General features: G+C 35.6%; 1 protein-coding gene across 2 annotated transcripts in view; it reads left to right on the forward strand.

Moving 5' to 3' along the window:
* The window catches only part of CDKAL1 (CDKAL1 threonylcarbamoyladenosine tRNA methylthiotransferase), a 422283-nt gene that overhangs the window by 326014 nt on the left and 77717 nt on the right, over positions 1 to 18552 (forward strand). For both annotated transcript variants that reach the window (XM_074899749.1, XM_074899750.1), the window contains one exon: positions 4567 to 4629. In XM_074899749.1, coding sequence (XP_074755850.1) covers positions 4567 to 4629 — 63 coding nt within the window. The remainder of the gene's footprint in view (positions 1 to 4566; positions 4630 to 18552) is intronic.

Below are 18552 nucleotides of genomic sequence, written 5' to 3' on the forward strand. Positions count from 1 at the left end.
TGCTAAAAATCAATGCACAAGAAAAAAGAGAAACACCAAGATCACTCACTCTTGGCTTGATCAGTTTATAAATCTGGATGTATACTAAAAAGATCCTTTATTGTTACTGCACTTCAGTCATATAATACATGTTTCAGATGACCAACGTCCCTTTAAAAAAAAATCTCAGTATTTAAAAATAAGACTTCAAAAACCTGAGGCCCAGAAAATGAGACACACATAAAGGAAATATCTAGAGCAAAGTATGTGTTACTTGCATGTATGCTTACAGGTGGGGACATAATGAAATTATGGTTATGTGTTGTTTCCTCACTACTGATGTTGTCTATGTGTGTTGTCATAAGAAACATCATTAGTTGATGTTGTTTCTGGTTCTTATTTTTATAACTGCGTGTTGAATACTACCTGTCTTTTGAGAAGCACTTAACTTACATGTATTTTAGTAACAAGCTTGAAATAATTCCCTTACAAAAGGGGGGAAACTTAGGGAAACCAATCCTGTCATACTTATGTGTACATGCATATATGATTTTACAGTATGTAACTCAGTCCTGCAGCAGCACTTTAATCTGTACTTCATCAGGCTTTCACATCCTTTTCCCCAGCTAGAGATAGAAATTAAAAGTGTCTCCATTTTATCTCCTATGTAATGTGGCATTGTTAGAACTTATTGAATATGAAAAGTGGAAAACTGTTTTTAGTCATATGCATATATATTTAGTGGCTCACATTAGCATAGTACCTGAATACAGCTCTTTATCTGTTTCATCTCCCTAAACTTGTTTCTTTAAGTTCTACAAACTAATGACTGTGGGTTTAAAATTTAAATCAGTGCATGACTGACTTGTCAGAATGTTACAACCTAACAAAATCTCTGCCCCTGTAAAACATGTGCATACACACACACACACACACACACACGTATATACATACATGTATTAGGGAACCTTCTGTCCAGTCTTGCTTGTTGTAAATTTAGGAGGATCTTGCTGGTCTCCCACAGACTCCAACATGTGAACAGTTGTATACAGCAGGGATGCAGGCAGCACCCTTCACCCAGGGAAAGCCCGCCCTTCTCTTTTAGTAGGGTACCCTGCGGTTCCCCCTATGGCCTGCTACTAGTGCTGTAAAAGATCCCTACTTCATACACCACCACTTGATGCACAAGTAGAAAATTGTGCACAGTTCTCAGACTGACTGGTCTTGTGAGTGATATGATATTTATCTCAAGTGTTAACATGACTCTGATTGTCCTGTTCGTAAACCAGTACTGGAAAAGTCTGTGAAGGAATAGTGTCTCTCTGGTTTGTTACGTGTCAAATGCTCTTGCACCAAAATTACATACAGCCAGACTAAGAGTATTGCAAGTAACCCACTGCCAAGAGTAACTTGGTTGAAGGAAATGTTCTGTGATCACTGAACATAGGCTGTATCAATATATGGCAAGCCTGAGAGAAGTATGGAAATAAGCTACAAGTCTGCTATCAGACTCCTAAGAAATCTTTTCATTTTTGGAAATACCCTGTGCTAATTTCTGTGGCAACTTTGGAAAGACTCTTGAATTTTTTCAGAAAAGTAATAAATTGAAATATATCCTATGCAGATCTGTGAGGATGTTTGAAAGCAATACTGCTGCTGTATGTGGGACAGTACAATGGATCAGTATATTTGCCTAAGTTTATAAGGATTTTTCTGAGTCTTTTCACCATGTGATTTTGACAGCATTATTGGTACAGAACAAAGGAATGGGGAATCAGAACACTAAAGAGAAAGAGCAGGAAGACAGGGGGAAGAAAAATATTTTTATATTGTCAAGAGGATTCTTGGAAGGAATTTTGGACTAAGACGGGGAAGGAGAAATAGGAGTATGAAGCTGCGTCAATGAAAGAAGTTCTGCGGAGATGCATGTAAATAGGCAGTTTAGGGACTAAAGTAGTCCACTGGAGGCAATAAAGGACAAGGAGCTTTTGGGCTTCTTATTTTCCTCTGTCACATCTAGACATGGAGGGACCTGCTTTACTCTCTGTTTTGTGCTGCTTACAGGTGAACTAGGAACTATGGCTTTTCTTAATTTAAAAAACTTATTGTTAATATCATGTGGCTACTGTTTGCTATAGGAGTTGAAAGGATTGCTGTTGCTTGTCCTTTTCTTAGTTTGTGTGTTTTGAAATGTTTTATGTTTCTGGTTTTTAGAGATCTCTGTTAAGACAAACTCAGTGTTCAAGACACAAATTATCGCTAAGCAACCTTAACTGTGTGCTTATGACATTTTTCTCTCTTTCAGAGTTCCTACAAAGTAGTCAAATGCTGTTTATATTTAGATCAGCTAAGCATATGGGGAATCCTGGGAATTTTGGGGCAGCATTTTTTCATGTGCATCTCCAGAAGTTTCATTCCATGTTCCTCTGTGTTATGAATTTCCAGCATTTCCCCCAGTCACAAATATTTTGGTTTTGTACAAAGAGCAGAACTTATACCTTTTGGGGAAAGGTAGAAAAGAAACCATAATTTCCTACAATAAAAAGTGGAAGACTATGTCAATGTGTTGTATAAGGGGAGCCATCTTCATTCTTCATCTTATCCAGCTGACTGTGTAAATAGCATTTTGGCCAGAGTCAGAAGGTGAAGAACAGGAGGGTTTCTGTCATATAGTTTTATTGAGTGTTATTAAAGCTATTGCAATAAAAATACTGAAAAGCACTTCATGTGCAGGTAAAAATGGATGCAAGAGAAACAGTCTTCAGTAAGAAAAGCACGAGTTACACTCTTTCTGGATTTTGTGGGGTTTTTTTCCTAGAAAGATCAGTGGAGGTCTCCAGATCCCAAACTAAAAAGCTTGTCTACTTCTTTCATGATTCTACATTAAATCAGGGTTTTAAGTAACCTTTTTAATAAGCATTTTTCTATCTGTTTTCATTTTATTATCACATTTCTCCAAATCCTTTTTACAGTATTTTAAGTCCTTTCACTATTTATAACTGTTCTACCAGGAAAGAAGTCATGGAAGGGTTGTGAAAGAATTTGGGTTGCGCTACCTGATGCTTTCATTTGAGTAGTTTTTTTCCCACTGGAAATAAAAGAAGTATTAATATGGGTTAGAGGGCAAAGGTTCCACTACTAAGGGAGATACTTTCTTTGGCAACGGCATGTTCGATTGCTGAGAAAGTATGTACTAACGGGAATGTCTTTTTTAATATCACTTCTGTTAGTTTTAAAGCCCCTTAGTAAACTCAGAGAAACAAGTCCTGCTAGGTATGGCAATTAAATAGAATTGTCTATGACAGAAGTAACCTTCTCATACTGAAAACAAAATTTACTGTTCTTGTTTGAAGAGGGACAGTGAGTAAAATTATTTTCTTGACTCTTTAACAGTTGTAACAGAAGTACTAATGTTATTCTGATACCTTTAATGACTCAGAAATATTCAGCTGTCATAAATTTGTACTAGTAACTAAAGTTACAGCTTTTGTGACTTGTTTCTGCATCTGAACATTTCACTGAAAATAAAAACTGTGTAAAGAAAGGAAATACATAGTTCATTTTGCATAATCTAGAATTACAAATCTGTCCTATAGTTTCCAGAAGTTAAATGAGTACTGCAGTCGTGCAGCTGTCTTTTTAGTTCCTAGCATGCTGGAAACATGAACAGATCCTACCAGTTTAGTTGGAAAACTACTTTCACAGAAATTATGGCTAAAATAAGATGATGGTACAGACTATAAGCAAGGAGTTGTAGTTGTCTCCCCCTTTACACATTTTCCAACGTGCAATGCTTTGCCTTCCCAAGCTTTGGGATACATCAATGTCAATTTTGACATAATAGAACTTTGAACTTCTTCATGACTCATCCCTGCATTGAAGATGAAGGGTATTTTCTCCTCTCCCTGCCCCTCCCCCAGAGGATGCAGCTGAGAGATTCTATTTAAACATCTGCTGAAATCACTGAAAGCTCTTTCATTGATTTCGGTAGAAGCTGGATTAAGTAGGTTTTGTCTTTGAACTTTGCTCTTACAGAGTGATTTTTTTTTTTCTCTTTGCCTTGGCATTAAATGGCATACCACCTATTAATTTTCACAATCAAGGCAATGAGAGTATTAGCATCAGAAGAAATTGAAAAATAATAAATGTTTCTTCTTTAAACTGACTTCCTTTAAACGTAATCTGCTGTAAAGCAAGACTGCACGTACATGCTAGAATGGTAGACAAGTCTTTGCAAGATTAGAGCCTAATCTTCAAGTTTTGTTATCTGTATTCTAAGACAGTATTTATGATTTATTGTACAGAAATTAAAACAAATCTGAATTGTTTACACATTCCACTGATGTTCCGTAGATTAATGTTTATTATTTATTAAGGATATGTTCTTAACATTGTTAATATATATGTTAATTATTTCCTGTGATATTTAATATCCTTAATCTGCATACACTGTTCTTCATACCTACAGTTCCATTAACAAAACAGGGAGAGAATGTGTTTGTACCTGCATACAGCTTTTTAAATCAGTAGTCTTTCTTTTTACTTTAACTTTTCTAATACAGTTTATTTATTAATACTGTTTTTCAGAAAAAACAGAGAACAAAGGATCTGTCCCAGCTGTTTCATTCATACAATCCATATGATCATAAGGTAAGAAAAAATATACTACCTGTGTTTGTTGTTAAGAATAATTCCAAACATTCATGATAACTGTGTTTCATGTTTAATGCAAAATTAAGAGGAAGTTATAAAATTGAAAGTGCTAGGCTATTCATGTTACTTATATTATGCTATCATATAAATGTTTCTTTGTTTCTTCAAGCCAAGCTGGAAAAGCTGCATTTTCTGATTTGTGAAACCAATGACTCACATTAACCTCATAGAAGTATAATTTATAGACTGACACTAAATCCTGCAAAGTGACCATATGTGGTATCGGATTCCCCTCCTTTTTTTCTCTCTATTTAGAAACTGTTACCCTTGAGTATGTTGCTTAGCCTATTGTGTCAATTAGGCCCTGAGATACATGATACTAATGAATTATCTATTGATTCTGGAAGATCATTGGAAGAGGCTGTTTTGCTAACAGCCTGATGGTTTTCTGGAGGAAGAAGAAGCAGTCATCATTGTAACTTGATCCTTATTTGTAAAGTCTGGGAATCCTGATGAAAAAAAAAAAAAAACACCTTGTTTATTATATCTCATACTATAGGGTTAAGAAAAGAAGATCACTTTCCTAAAGACATTGCAAAGTGAAATAAAATATTAAAGCTGTTACAAGAAGATTCTAGATAACCAAGAGACAGATACCACATCATTTCTGTGCTATAACTATGTCGTGGGGTTTTTGTAGGCATTATGCAAAAGAAAGCATTAAGCAGGCAGATTGAAGGAGAGTTAAGTAGTTTTTGTAAATATTTTCAGGGAGTTCCTCCTATCTTGGATGCATCTGTGGGCATAGTTTTGTAAGCAAGTGCACTAAATCCTTTAACAGCTTGTCAGCAGTATGAGATGACTGTCTTTGCTGCTTCTTTTTTGCAAAGTGTGTATGATTTTGCAAGTCTCAAAAAATAAAGATTTGAAACATTTTTTTGTTTAGAAATTTCAAAGGAAAATTCTAAACTCTACTCCTTCTTCTCCTGGCCATGTACCAAATAGCTATACATTGGAAAATTAGCTGGGTTTTATATTTGGGGGAGAAGGTGGCAGAAGTGTGCATGTATGTGCACCTATCTCTATGTATGAACACATGCATGTATGTGTGTAACTACACATATGTCTATGAGAAAGAAATGCATTGTGTAGATATTAGTGAATTAAATTTATCAGGTAGGTTGTTGCTATGAGACTTCCATAGTTACCAGCAACTTGAAAATTTACAGTTTAATAAATCATTGACAAAACAGTAGGTATATTCTAGAATTTTAATAATTATATATATAATTTCAAGTTAAATCCATCATTTCAAAGTATTTTTTTATATATAGACTTGCATTATTTACGAGGATAAAGCAGGTATTAATGGCCTGTGAAAATTGAGAAACATGAAGAATAAAGGAGATTAGTGTGACAAGATTTTGAATGGTATCATTGCTTTTTGAGTTGAAGCGTTTTAAGGTAAATGTAATAGTAAGTCAATTAAGATCTAATAAGGAGAAGCAACTGATAAACCAGAAGCTTTGATATTCCTCTCTGTGTCTAAATTCTCCTGTGCCAAACACTTTTTATTCATAGTACAAGGAAATTCCATTATTCTTTTATTAGCACTTTTAATGGAGGTTGGCCATTTGTAACTCCTGCTGCCTTCCTGCTCATATCCTTTGTGGCATTATATCAAAGTATCCTCAAATGATTTTGGCTTCAGTTGTGAAGACTTGTGCACTCTTTACAAATTACTCATCAGGCAATGTGGAATTGAATATAAATGCTTAGATATATTCCCTTTTGATCTTTGTTTTAGGACCTTTAATAAATTATTAAAAGTAGCACGATTGTTTGATGAGTGATTTTTGAAGCTCCGCTCCTTTGCTGCTTCCAAGCATATTCTGCATATATATCTGAGAGTGAAAGGGAGGAGAAAGAACAAATTAAAGTTTATTAAAAGGATGATCTTTCCTTATTTTCTATTTGATAGTGAAGGTTTCCGTTCTGCTAACTCCTTCCTATATGTAATGGCTGCAACAAACTCACTGCACATTTCTTGCTCTGTGCTTTTAATTTCCAACTTAGCTGCCAATTTCACAATTGTTGCAGTCCAGGGGAGGGCTCTTCATTTTTATACTAAATCTAACATTAATCAACATTAATTGAAAATACAGCTACTTCAAGTGGAGGTCTGTACTAGTTTTACTCTAGTTCTTTTGATTTACATGGTAGAGGGTTGGTTGGAGGGGGTTGTTTCCTATTTTCTTGATTATTTTCAGTAAGCATAAAAAGGAGATTTTTGTCATGGCTTTGTGAAAGTGTTGGTGATGCAGGACTGTGGCACGAATGACTTGAATTGCTGGGTTCCAGGATTCTTACTTGGTTAATTAAAAGGGTTTTTTTCTGAGAATCTTTGTAAAGTTAAAAAGAGAACCTTAAAGGGTAAGTTGGAGCTTGGTAGTAGTAGTTAAAACAGGTGTATAAAAGGATGCTTATGAACTACAGTGGCTGGAATGGGATTGTCTACTGAGATTTGATAGAACTTCAGCCTTTTATAATAGGATATCACTAGAAAAGCAAAGAATCAATCAGAAAACATTCATTCTTCCAAGGTTGTACTTCACTCACTAAACCAGAAAGTGATGTTTGGATGGAGTACCTACACTAACCTTACTAACCTTGTTACTATTTATGCTTGCTCAGGAGACTAATAGCTATTGGAAATAGTAGCTATTTTTGGAAATTTTACCTCACTATATATTTGCCTATCTAGTGCAAGTTACTGCATCCTGAAAGACATTTTAAATGTTTGTGGTTCTGCATTCCCAGGTGAAAAGCCAGGTCTTTTATGGAGGGGGAAAGCAAGGATTTCCTTTTCCTTCTCCTTCTAGGCATGGAGTCTTACCTTGTATCTAGTGAGGCCTTGATTCAGCAGCAGAGGGGTCAGAGCTTTTAAATTCCTTTATGCAAAATAGGTAGAAAAGTGGGACATATTCTGCCGCCTGCTGATAGCATGGGAGGAGTAGTTAAGATCCTGTATTCTTTAATGCCTAAATTTGTATAGTTTGCCATCTAGTTGCCCTTATTATTGTTCAGATGAAACCATGTAACATCAAATCTCAAAAATTGCCCTTTGGTTGTATACTTGTCCTATCCAGGGGGATCTGATCCTGTTCTCTTTTGCCTAGTGTCACCATATGGCTTTACAAAGCCTTTGACTAGGGAACCTGTGCATCTTTCAGATATTGTGCCACTGACAGAACTCTTTATAGCATCAGTTTTGAACACGTGGCAAATGTATTGAATTCTTGATGTCAGATGCATACAAAAAGCTCACTTTTCTCAGATTATTTTTTTTTCTTGTTAAAATAAATAGATATCTTTTAAATTCATTCTTTCCAAAACTAAGTAATTATTTAGGAAGTGCTGAAATACATCTTGATTATAAAAAGCTGTTCAGGTGGGTGTTTGCCATTTGCTCAAACTTATGCAGTTGGTATGTGTAAAAATACATAGAACTCTATTTGTAGACGAAGCCATTCCTTGTTTTGAAATAATTGCTTTTTCCTGTGCTTATATGGAGTAGGAGTATGTATAGTCTGGCTTTCTTGAGAGTCAAGTTTTGACTGCTGTGTAACTTTTTTCTAGTTAACAATAGAACAGCTCTTCCAATTATACGTACAGTTTATCTTTTTCTAGGACTGTCAGAATAATAAGATAGAAATGACTTGCTCATAAAGCTGTACCAACATTTTTAGTGATTCAAAATTAAAAGGAGATAGTTGAGGAGTGCTCTCTTTACCCATAGCTATAATTTGGCCAGTTTTCTACTAACTCATTTAATGAAATATTATGTTTGCACACAAGTAATTTCTTCTGAATCTTTCTTGTGTGTACACTGTGAGGTTCCATATTGCACACAGCAAGAATTTTATTCTGTCTTCAGCAGATGTTTAACTCCCTTAGTATCTTTCTCCCAAATGATGTTTGCACTTTAAAATTTGTGACCCGTTTTTTGGAAGGCTATTAAGGCAGTTGTGATAGCAGGTTACCTTGTCAAAACAACAGGTTTGAGAAGCTTAATATCAGCTTCAGGATCCAATACGTAGCAAGTGTCCAAACCCAGCAGCACAGAGCCCTAGTTCTTTTTCTTCTTTTTGTCAGATTAATTAAGTATTCAGTCTAGCCCTGGAGCAGTTGTTTAAAACTGTAATCCTCAATTTATGCTCTGAAAAAGAATGTTTTTACGTGTAGTAAACACAATATAGCAGAACTACTATTCATTTTGCTCTGCCTTCTGGAGAGGATAGCCAGAGAGAGACAGACCTTAGGGCATGTCCATACACGCCTCTGGCAGCATTGTGCTGTTACAGTGAGAAATCCTCGGAGAGTTGTGCTTAAAACTCAGCTCTAGATTCGTTTCTGCCTTTTGTAACCTTAATCTTTTGCTCAAGAATAGAGTATGGTCTATGAAAAAATAAGGTCATGTCTTACAGTGTTAGTGATTTGTTTTAGCATATGCTGCGTGCAACCAAGTAAGAAATAAAGTCAGTGTTCATATGATTTGAAAAGAGTTTTTTGAGATATTTTTCTCCAAGTTGAAAGTGCTCGGGATTAAGAAAAAACAAATTACTATTTCAAAATGTGCTCTAATTGATGCAATACTACTAAAATAATAATAAAATCTTTAAGCCTTATGTTTTACAATGTTTTTTTATTAATGTATTTTGGAAATGTTAATACACTCAAAAAAAATTATAACCCTGTAGACAATTCCTGTGTGACTGGCAAGCTATATGGACCATTGTATTAAGCTAAACAATTAACTGACAAAAAGCTTTTTGTTTTTTTGTTTTTTCTTTTTCCTTTGTTTTTCGACTAGCTGTTGGCCTGGTAAGGAATTTCAGGAGGCAAGGGGTTATGTCCTGTATTCTGTTGTCTTTGATAAAGGTAGATGTGTGCATAACTGACTCAAGGAATATTAATAACAAGATTATGTATGGCTGCCCATAAAGTGCCAATGGCTGCTGTCACTTACAGACATGATACTTGTTTTCAACCAAAACTTACCCCAGTCTTTAACAGAAAATAATCTAACGTCAGCATCCTTAAACTGCTTGTAGGGCATCTCTTTATTCTGCAGGATTATGTAGCTCCTCTGGAGAATTTGAGGCATTTGTAAATCAGAAAAATTAAAGAACAATACTACTATACATTGAAAAAAGCTGTAAGTAATGAGGGGGGTGAACTGCGTTTTCATAATGAAACATACAGGAGCCCACTATCAAACAGATAGGATCTCTTTTGGCACTGCCTATGGAGGCATATCTATACAGTCTAAGTGGTTTTCATTGACAATAACACAAAATATTAATTATAGCAATGCCCAAGGCTGTGGCATTGTCTGGAAGACATCGTGGGTACCTGGATGAAACATGAAATATCCAAAAGCAAGAGGAAAATCTCAGGTAAGGGGTGAGGGATTAGAGTCGATTGGCTTCTGGTAGCAAAACCTGTCTAGTCCTGCATTCTTTCCGGCCCCTGTGGTGTAGCTGGTGGCCTCTGAGGACCGCAGCCTGTGGCAGGGCAATGGAGGGTGGTGGTGGTACTGAGAACCAGCAAAACTGTCTTCACCATGGTGAGGATTGCTTAGTTAAACAGCAGAAATAGGGGGAGATGAGAAGTTAAGCGCTTCTGTTGGGACCAGTTTTCCTACCAGTGAGCTCTTTCCTTTCATTTTTCTCCCATGTTCAGGGAAGTTGGACCTTCTGTGCATCCTTCACAAATAAGTAGAATTGAACAAAGGAAATTCTGATGTCTACTGAAAGAAACAACTCTAAAATGCCTTTGGTGACTGACTTTCTAATGACAGGCATCACCATAATACTCTGTTTATTAGATCCTAAAAACTTAGGTTTTGAAGATGTGTCTGCACTGTGGTATGATGGGATTACACTTCCAACTCTACAAGTGTCCTCTCATGTTGCTATGAGACTAGTTTCTTAAAAGAAGCTAATGAAAGACTAAAACATAGCTGCAGCATTAAACATGCATGGCAGGTGAGGTTTACATCCTTCAGTAATCTGTGCTCATACCTTTTTAGTAGTTCCTGACCTCCCAGACTTTGCTGCCTTCTGCTTCTGTGTTTGTTGCTGGCCATCTTTCATAGCTGCTGGCATTAGTAAGAGGTTTGTTTTACATATGAGGCATGGCAGCTAGCCTGTTTAAGTAAACCAGGTTTGGATGCTTTTTGAAATCTGGAAATGGGAAATTTCAGAACTGCTGAAAAACACAAGCAATTCTTGTTATTTTTCCTGAGGACAATAATATTTCTCAGATATTAACTGTGTTTTGTAAGATGTGCATGTGCAGTGGAAGTGCTGTGAGTGTGTAGGTTTTACTTTTGAGCCAGAAAGTTGTTTTGCGATAGTGTCTTAGCCTTCAGATTTTTTGGGTAATGACTTGGGTGTATGATTCTGGAAAATAACAAAAATCCTTTTAACCTCCTTTCCATTTATTCCAGGAGCAGCATTGTACTAAATCATAAGGCGACTGTGAGGCTGCAATGCCTGTGATATAAGCCATAGTCTGAATTTCCTAAAGCAGGTGCTTTGAATTGTTCTTCTGTAAGATGAAAAGGATTTCTATGTTATTGCTGAAAAGAGACAGAGCCTTTTGCTATCTCCTGCCTCAAAATAGATTTCAGGTTTAATTTAATAGCTCAGATGTCAGATATGACTGAGTTTTATGGAAATATTCTTATTGTAACTTACATCCATTCTTCTCTTTTCCCTTTCCTCGTGTTCAGAACTGCTTTTTGGAGGAGGTTACATAAAGCTGGTTTGTATTCTTGATATGATGTGAGGCTTCAAAGAAGACTACTGAAAGAGAAAAGCAATTTCTATTTGGAAGAACAGCACAGTGGCCTTGTGCTAATGGCACACTTGAACACTACTTGATAGTGAAGAAAATCTAGTGGCCTGAAAAGCTCCTGCTTTTTCTTTACTTAACTTTTCTCTGCATTGAAGTTTATGCCATCTGTAACACAGAGCAAGCTAATATATAGGCAGTTTAGAAACAGCTGTTCAAATGCCAGGAATTGTTTTAGGGTTTTGTAGAGAATAGGAGAATAAACAAGGAAAGCAATGCAACGAAAGGGCTTACTTCTCTATTGAATACACTGTATAGAAAAAGACATATCTGCTCGATCTTAATTCTATAGCTGAAATGTTGGGATAAATTATTTGATATTTTATTTGAAGGATATATTGCATCCAGAAAATGAAAAACCAAAAATCCAATTCCTGAATTTATTGCTGTACAACCAATGGTTTGTTTGTTGTTTTTGTTTTACACAAAACCTAAACTATATACAAACAGGTAGTGTATATATGCTTAATACGATGGTTAAAACTGTATTCAATGCTAGTAACTTTTGATTTAATAATATTATATTTAAATAGAATATTAATAATATATAATGATGTGGATATTTAAAGCATCTAATGCTGTCTGATGCTAACTGAATGGTTTAGGATTGTTACCCCAGTTATCAACCAGCAGGGAGGCCGTTCCTGTTTTAGTTTGTTTTAGTTTAAACAGGGTATTTTTTCTATCTTTTAAAAATTATTTTTCTAAAAAACTATTAGCAGTAGCCTGCCAAATCATGTTTGGCTCTATACGCAAAGATATATAATATAGTATAAATAATAGAGATATTATTATATTATATACTATATAATGATGCACCAGCTTAGATGTTGAACAAGGTTTCACAGTTACCAGGATATTATTGAAGTATCTTCATTAATGATCTTGAGAACGGTTTTAAGAAATAAGATGGTACAATCCACATATACCCCTCCTTCCCATGTAAAAACTTCTATATATTTTTTCACTTAAAAAATCACAAAAATAGCAGTCATTTACTTCAGGTTTTTTCCTTGATATGGCATGCAAATGCCACCTGGTACAGCAGATTGCCCCAAATAAGAATTTTTTACCTCCAAAAAAATACTGAAATATAAAATGAGACATAAGTTTTATGGACACATTAAATATCTGTCCTATGAACTCAAGGAAAACAAATTGTTTGAGGTGCATTAATCCTCTTGTTATTTTCCAGAGAAAGGTATTACCTTTTGCTGCATGTCTTGTATCCCTTACGTACCTTGACCATCATTACTATGTAGTGACGCAAGAGTATGAAAAAGAAAAGTATTTAGGTTTTCTAAAATTAGTTGCTGGAAAACCTTGACATCACAAAAAGTAAACAGGCCTGGCCCTGTTAAAATTTCTTTTAAGCTCTTTAGTCTTGCATTGGCAATATGATGGAGTGGATAACTAATGGTCATTTCGAGTTCAGATCAAGTTCAAGTGTCTTTCCTTCTCCCATTCCCTAACATCTCATTTGTCCTGTATCTCTCTGTGGCTGTGCAGTTTGTAGTCGATTGGATTTCACAGTTATCTTTCACCTTCTCTCATATTTTTTTCCCCTCACTCTTTCTTTATTCTATTACCATTTCTCCCTCCTCAAAAAAAAAAAAAAAAGTTTATTTCTTCTTTGTGTAGTCTATCTTCTTTTGTCTGTTTCTTCCTACCTAACAATTCTTTTTTTAGTATCTTCTTCAGGTGTTAACATTGTATTCTCCTTCCATTTACTTTAATTCACCTGTCTTTCTCTCTTTCTTGTATTTTAACTCTATATATTTATGGAGCCCCTTGGTTCTACAGCTGTACACCATCACTGCGTTGAAGTGGCCATGGGAAACAATGTTGCTGTCAGAGGGGAAGGCCTCAGTGCAGCAGGCGTAGCAGTGCATCAGCACAGTGTTATGGGAACCTACCCTCAGAGGTGGTATTGGAGCTCTTTGCTATTCAAGAATTTGAAATTTGCTGTTGACCTCAGCGTTTCTATGACCAAGCTCTTGAGCTTGTTTTTAATTAATTGTATATCCAGAGATCCATGTGTTAGGAACTTCGCTAATGGATATGATAACTAGCCTTACATTCTGATCCCTGTCTTTTCACTGGAGAACATTAGTTGGTTTTGCTTATAAAATTGCTGAAGGCTTTGTGTGTACTTGAATTAAGTTGACGTGTCATTTAAAGTTCTAGACATTAAGCAAGTTGGCATCAATGCTTTTATTACCAGAAGATTTTTGGTAATCTTCTGGTACCCAGAATCTTGGGTAAGGTTTTTACTTCCTTGCATAGAGTGAACATACTACATTTACTTTTCTTCATTGTTCCTGTTTAAAGCTTGTTTTAATGACCCTTTTATATAAAGCTGTGAAGAAGTTGTATGTTTTCTGGCTTTATGTCTGATAATAAGAGTATGGAAATGTTGATATCCTTATCCTCTCTTAGTAGTCTTCTGCATAGCCTTACATATACATACACACAGGCCTGCACACACACGAAAAAAACATAATCAACAAAAACTTTGATTTGAGATTGATTCAAAGTATCCAGAAACAATCTGGTGTATTTCAAGGAAGTCAGGGAAGGATGGAATCACATTTTTCGCAATTCATACTAAGTCAAGACTGGCTACGATTCCATCTTCTGCTGTCATTTAAACTCTTGGAACTAGCAACACTCCTTTAGTTTTTATTTTGTTATAATTTCTTCTCTGTGCTATATATCCCACTTAAAAGAATGAAGAAAGGTTAGTTATCATACAGTTGAAAAGACAGGTCTGAGTAAACTGACCCTGTAAAACTATAGATGGAAGATAGGCTTTGGAGTGTTCTATGCAGGAAACTTAATCTACTGCTATCTGTGGGCACAGCACAGTTAGACCACTCTCCACGTGAGGTTCAGTGCTCTGCTTTGTAGGGCAGCTGCAGAAGAGTCCCGGAATCCGCTAGCAAACTATGTGGGTTTTACATAGTTAGTCTAGGTGATTAAAGCATTTTAGCTGCATGTGAAATTTAAGGTTCTTATAAACATGCTCTCGGTGTTCTTACACTCAGTCTGCCTGTGTCTTAGGGGAGAGGGGGTGTTTGTATTCAGATGTAACTAGAAAATCATCTGATGGTTCTTACTGATTGCTCATCTTTTTGAGAGTTGAGGGATGAGCACTGAATGATGTCAGTGCTCTGGTGATTTAGTATGCATGCTTTCAGTAAAACTAGCAATGTTCAGTTAAATTACCCAGATACTAACATACTCTATCTGTATAAATTAGGGTAGGCTTGGAAGACTTGCAAACCTAGTTTAAGGGTGGAGGCTCAGAGTCAGCAGGGTTTGAGTTCACTCCGCAGTATAGACACACCATGGAGGTCTAGGCCCCAGTTCAAGGCAGAAGAAAGCTTCTAAAACACATGATTTAATTTCAGCTGAACTTGAGCTTTAGTGTATTGGAAGGAAAGAGTGGTGCTGTTAGCAGAAAGAAAGGTACAAACCTGGATTTTTATAAATGCACATTTGTAACAAAGCATATTTTATTCCTCAAATATGATGTGTTCTTTGTATTGTTTTTCCTCTGTATTCTGATATATTATGAACATGAAATAGTTTTCATCCAAAAAACTTTACACATCCAAAGATGGATAAAATAAATTACCCATTCTTCCATGCATTTTTTGAGGGAAAGGCTTCAGTTTGAGAAGCTTGTATGACAGCCATCTTCTTTGGAATTTACTTCATCATTTCAATTTTGGTGAGATTACAACATTTGAAAAATCATCTTTCCAAGAAGCTGTAGCTTCTTCCTGTCATTCTAGAGACTGCCTCTATTTGATTTGCAGTATCTGAAGTATAAGAGGGCCAATGCTGAATTTAAGGTTTGGTATTTCATGATCCATCAGGATAAAAATGGAGTGTTTATATCTCCTTAAAGGAACAGGAGCATTATAATTTCTTTGTGTTAAATGTGGCATTTTCTAATATCACTAAAAGCAGCTAAGAGGTTGATCTTTAAAGATGACATTTTAGTTCATATAAATGCTGCTTTAGGTCACATTTTATTTTTCTTTCACCCGTTCCTCATATAATTGTGATAGTCATACGTAGTCATCTAGCCTTATAGAAAAAAAAGATGAATATGCAAGTAGTTGACAAATGTCTTTAAAACACAGCATGAGATTTTTTTTTTCCAAAATGTATTTCTGTGAAATTTGATAGATGTAGCACATATAAGAGAGGTGTTATGATAAAACACTACAGGTTGCAAATACAAGCAGTCATGCTGACAAATCCTTTATTTCATACTGTCCTGCTTTTTTTCAGGAAAAAATACCTGTGTGTTCTTATTGCTGCTCATTTTCACATCTCCCTTAATATTGCTAGCATCATTTATGAGGCGTTGTATGGCAAATTATGCTCCTTCATGCCTTGTATTTTTACAAGCATATTTTTTATATAAAAGGCCTACTTGGTACGAAACCTTACAAGACATAAGCCATCACTGTTTTATGTTGCAAACCCCAACCTTGTTTTCCTTAGAACGTTTGCAGAAAATGTGTAATAAAAAGCTAAAAATATGAACCATTTGTAAGTCCTGTGCAGGAACAGACATTAAATACCAATTCACGTGTCAGACAGACGGTGGCAGCTGCTTTGTTAATGTATGGCACAATCCCATATTAAATCAAATGGCAAGTGCACAGTTTGACAGATACTGTCATCAGTGCAAACATTATTAAATTCATTAAAGAGCTTGCCTTTAATTTTTTATTTAAAGTACATATATTTGTCTTGCAGAGCTTCTCAGTCAGTGCCTACAGCAGCAAGTACTACTTCTCCAGGTTTTTTTGCCTAACAAAGCCTGATGTGTTTCTGGCTGTTCCTTAGGGGCAGTGCCGTGATGTTTCTGGCTTCCTCTGCACATCGCGCGTTAGGGTCTGTGACCAGAAATTCCATTTGAGAGCACATCGCTCTGGATAGCACTCAGTGGTCTTTTCATTTTGATTGATGGCTCTGGTTGTGCACCATCTGGCTTCTGATAGGCTGCATTAATCATATTCCGAACTAAGAAAATTTAGACAGGATTTTTTAATAAGTACATGTACATGGAAAAGAAAAGTGCATGTATATATGTTTGTGTATTGAATTCCTATAGGTTCCAGTCATATAAAAGAGAGCAGCAGTCCTGTCATACGGTTTGTACTGGAATAAACAGTTTTCTAAATAAATCTCTGCTTACAAATGCCCGTATTTCGACTTTACTCCTACTGTTTTAACTTTATTTTATTGTGCTTTGTATTGCTTTTTATAGTCACTGCCTTATGTTGACATTGTTTTCTGTTAGGAATAATGGACTTGCCTAAAGTATTTGAGTTGCATCTTAACTGTTTTAAGTAAATAGTAAAATTTCTTTTGCTTCTGCTTTGGTGATATGCTGAAGTTCCTTGCTTCTTTATAAACACAGGTTGAGAAAATAGTTTCTGAAACAGAATGTGGTCATATAGAATTTAAAATTCTATATGTGTAGAACATCTTAAAGATGTCATATTAAAATTCACATCTTGGGGAAAATTCAAGAATCTTAATTATATGTACAATATACAAAAGTCAATAATAGGCTGTATTGAGGGCTTCTGACAGAGTTTGACAACAGTGTATTTAAGGTATTGTATTGTTGGATTAGCAAAATGAATAGTCTTCCAATACGTATGTAGGAATTAATCAGCCAACACACAGTTGTTAAGCGTTCCAGATTTTATCTGGATTTCTAATGACAAGTAAGCAGTTATGTATACTCTTCATTAGGTTGCTTTCATTCTGTGATATTTTACAATATGACTTAAGGGAAAAATCTGTCCTGTGGTATACCCTGTCACATTGAAGCCATGAGCTAGATGTTACATTTCAGAAGTTACTTAATCTTCACCATTTAAATTTTCAAAGAGCACGGGATGAGAAGCTGCATTGGATTCCCATCCGTCTATACTGCTGTGGATATAACCCTCCATGAAATAGTGGACAGACAGCAATACTTTATACTCTTAATAAGAAATCCAGTAATCATATATCCCAAAGTCCAGCATTTAGTGGTCACACTGGGTGTGCTTTCTTAGGTGACCTCACCTGTCAAATGATCTGGAAGTATCACAGCCACCGATTTTTCATTGAGAGTTATAAATTGCATTATTGTTGGGGGGGTTTGTGGGGTTTTGTTTCTTGCTTTGTTTTTACTTTTTTGCCCTGTTTTGACTCTGTTTTCCTCAATATTCTTATTAGTAGAGCTTGCAGGTACTTTGGAATTATTATTTGTTTTAATTTATTATTCTCTCTGCTTTGCTTGTGATAATACCTTAAGAATGAGGTACAGAAGACTTCCATGTATAACTTATCGGGGAGGTGGAGCAAAGTTCATCAATACGCCACCAACTAAAGCAAAACTTCCTGTTCTAATTTTATTTCTGCCAGGCTTGATGATGTCTCTCTGTGGAGTAGATGTGGTTTATTTCAAGACATCTGACATGAATTTTTATAATTTAAAGCTGTACTTAGGGTTCAGAATTAATGGCATATTAGAAAGTTGTTTGACATACTACAGCAGGAAACAGGTCTTGAGGAAGATTTTAGAAAATTCATTCACTGTATTTAATAGAAACATAAAACTCCTTAAAGTCTAGCACTATGCAGGTGCTGAGAGTACCCTGTCTCATATTTGTTCCTTTCTGTATTTTTCTGAAAAACTGCTTTTTCTGTTGTCTTCCGCTAATGCATTCATGTTTTCTTGTATATTTATTTTAAAGACAAGGCTTGTTTGTTTGTTTACAATCTCACAGCTTTTTAAAGTAGAAATCTGTGGTTGAGAGAATCATAATTCACCAATAATCTGTGTTAAATTAGGTGTAGATGCTGAAAATTAGGATAAACAAAACCTGCTTAACCATTAAGCATTAAGTCATTATCCCACTCTACTCAGTGCTTGTCAGGCCACCTGGAATACTGTGCTCAGTTTTGGTCCCAGCT

This window comes from Athene noctua, chromosome 2 (genome assembly GCF_965140245.1).
Source record: "Athene noctua chromosome 2, bAthNoc1.hap1.1, whole genome shotgun sequence".
NCBI classification, from domain to species: domain Eukaryota; kingdom Metazoa; phylum Chordata; class Aves; order Strigiformes; family Strigidae; genus Athene; species Athene noctua.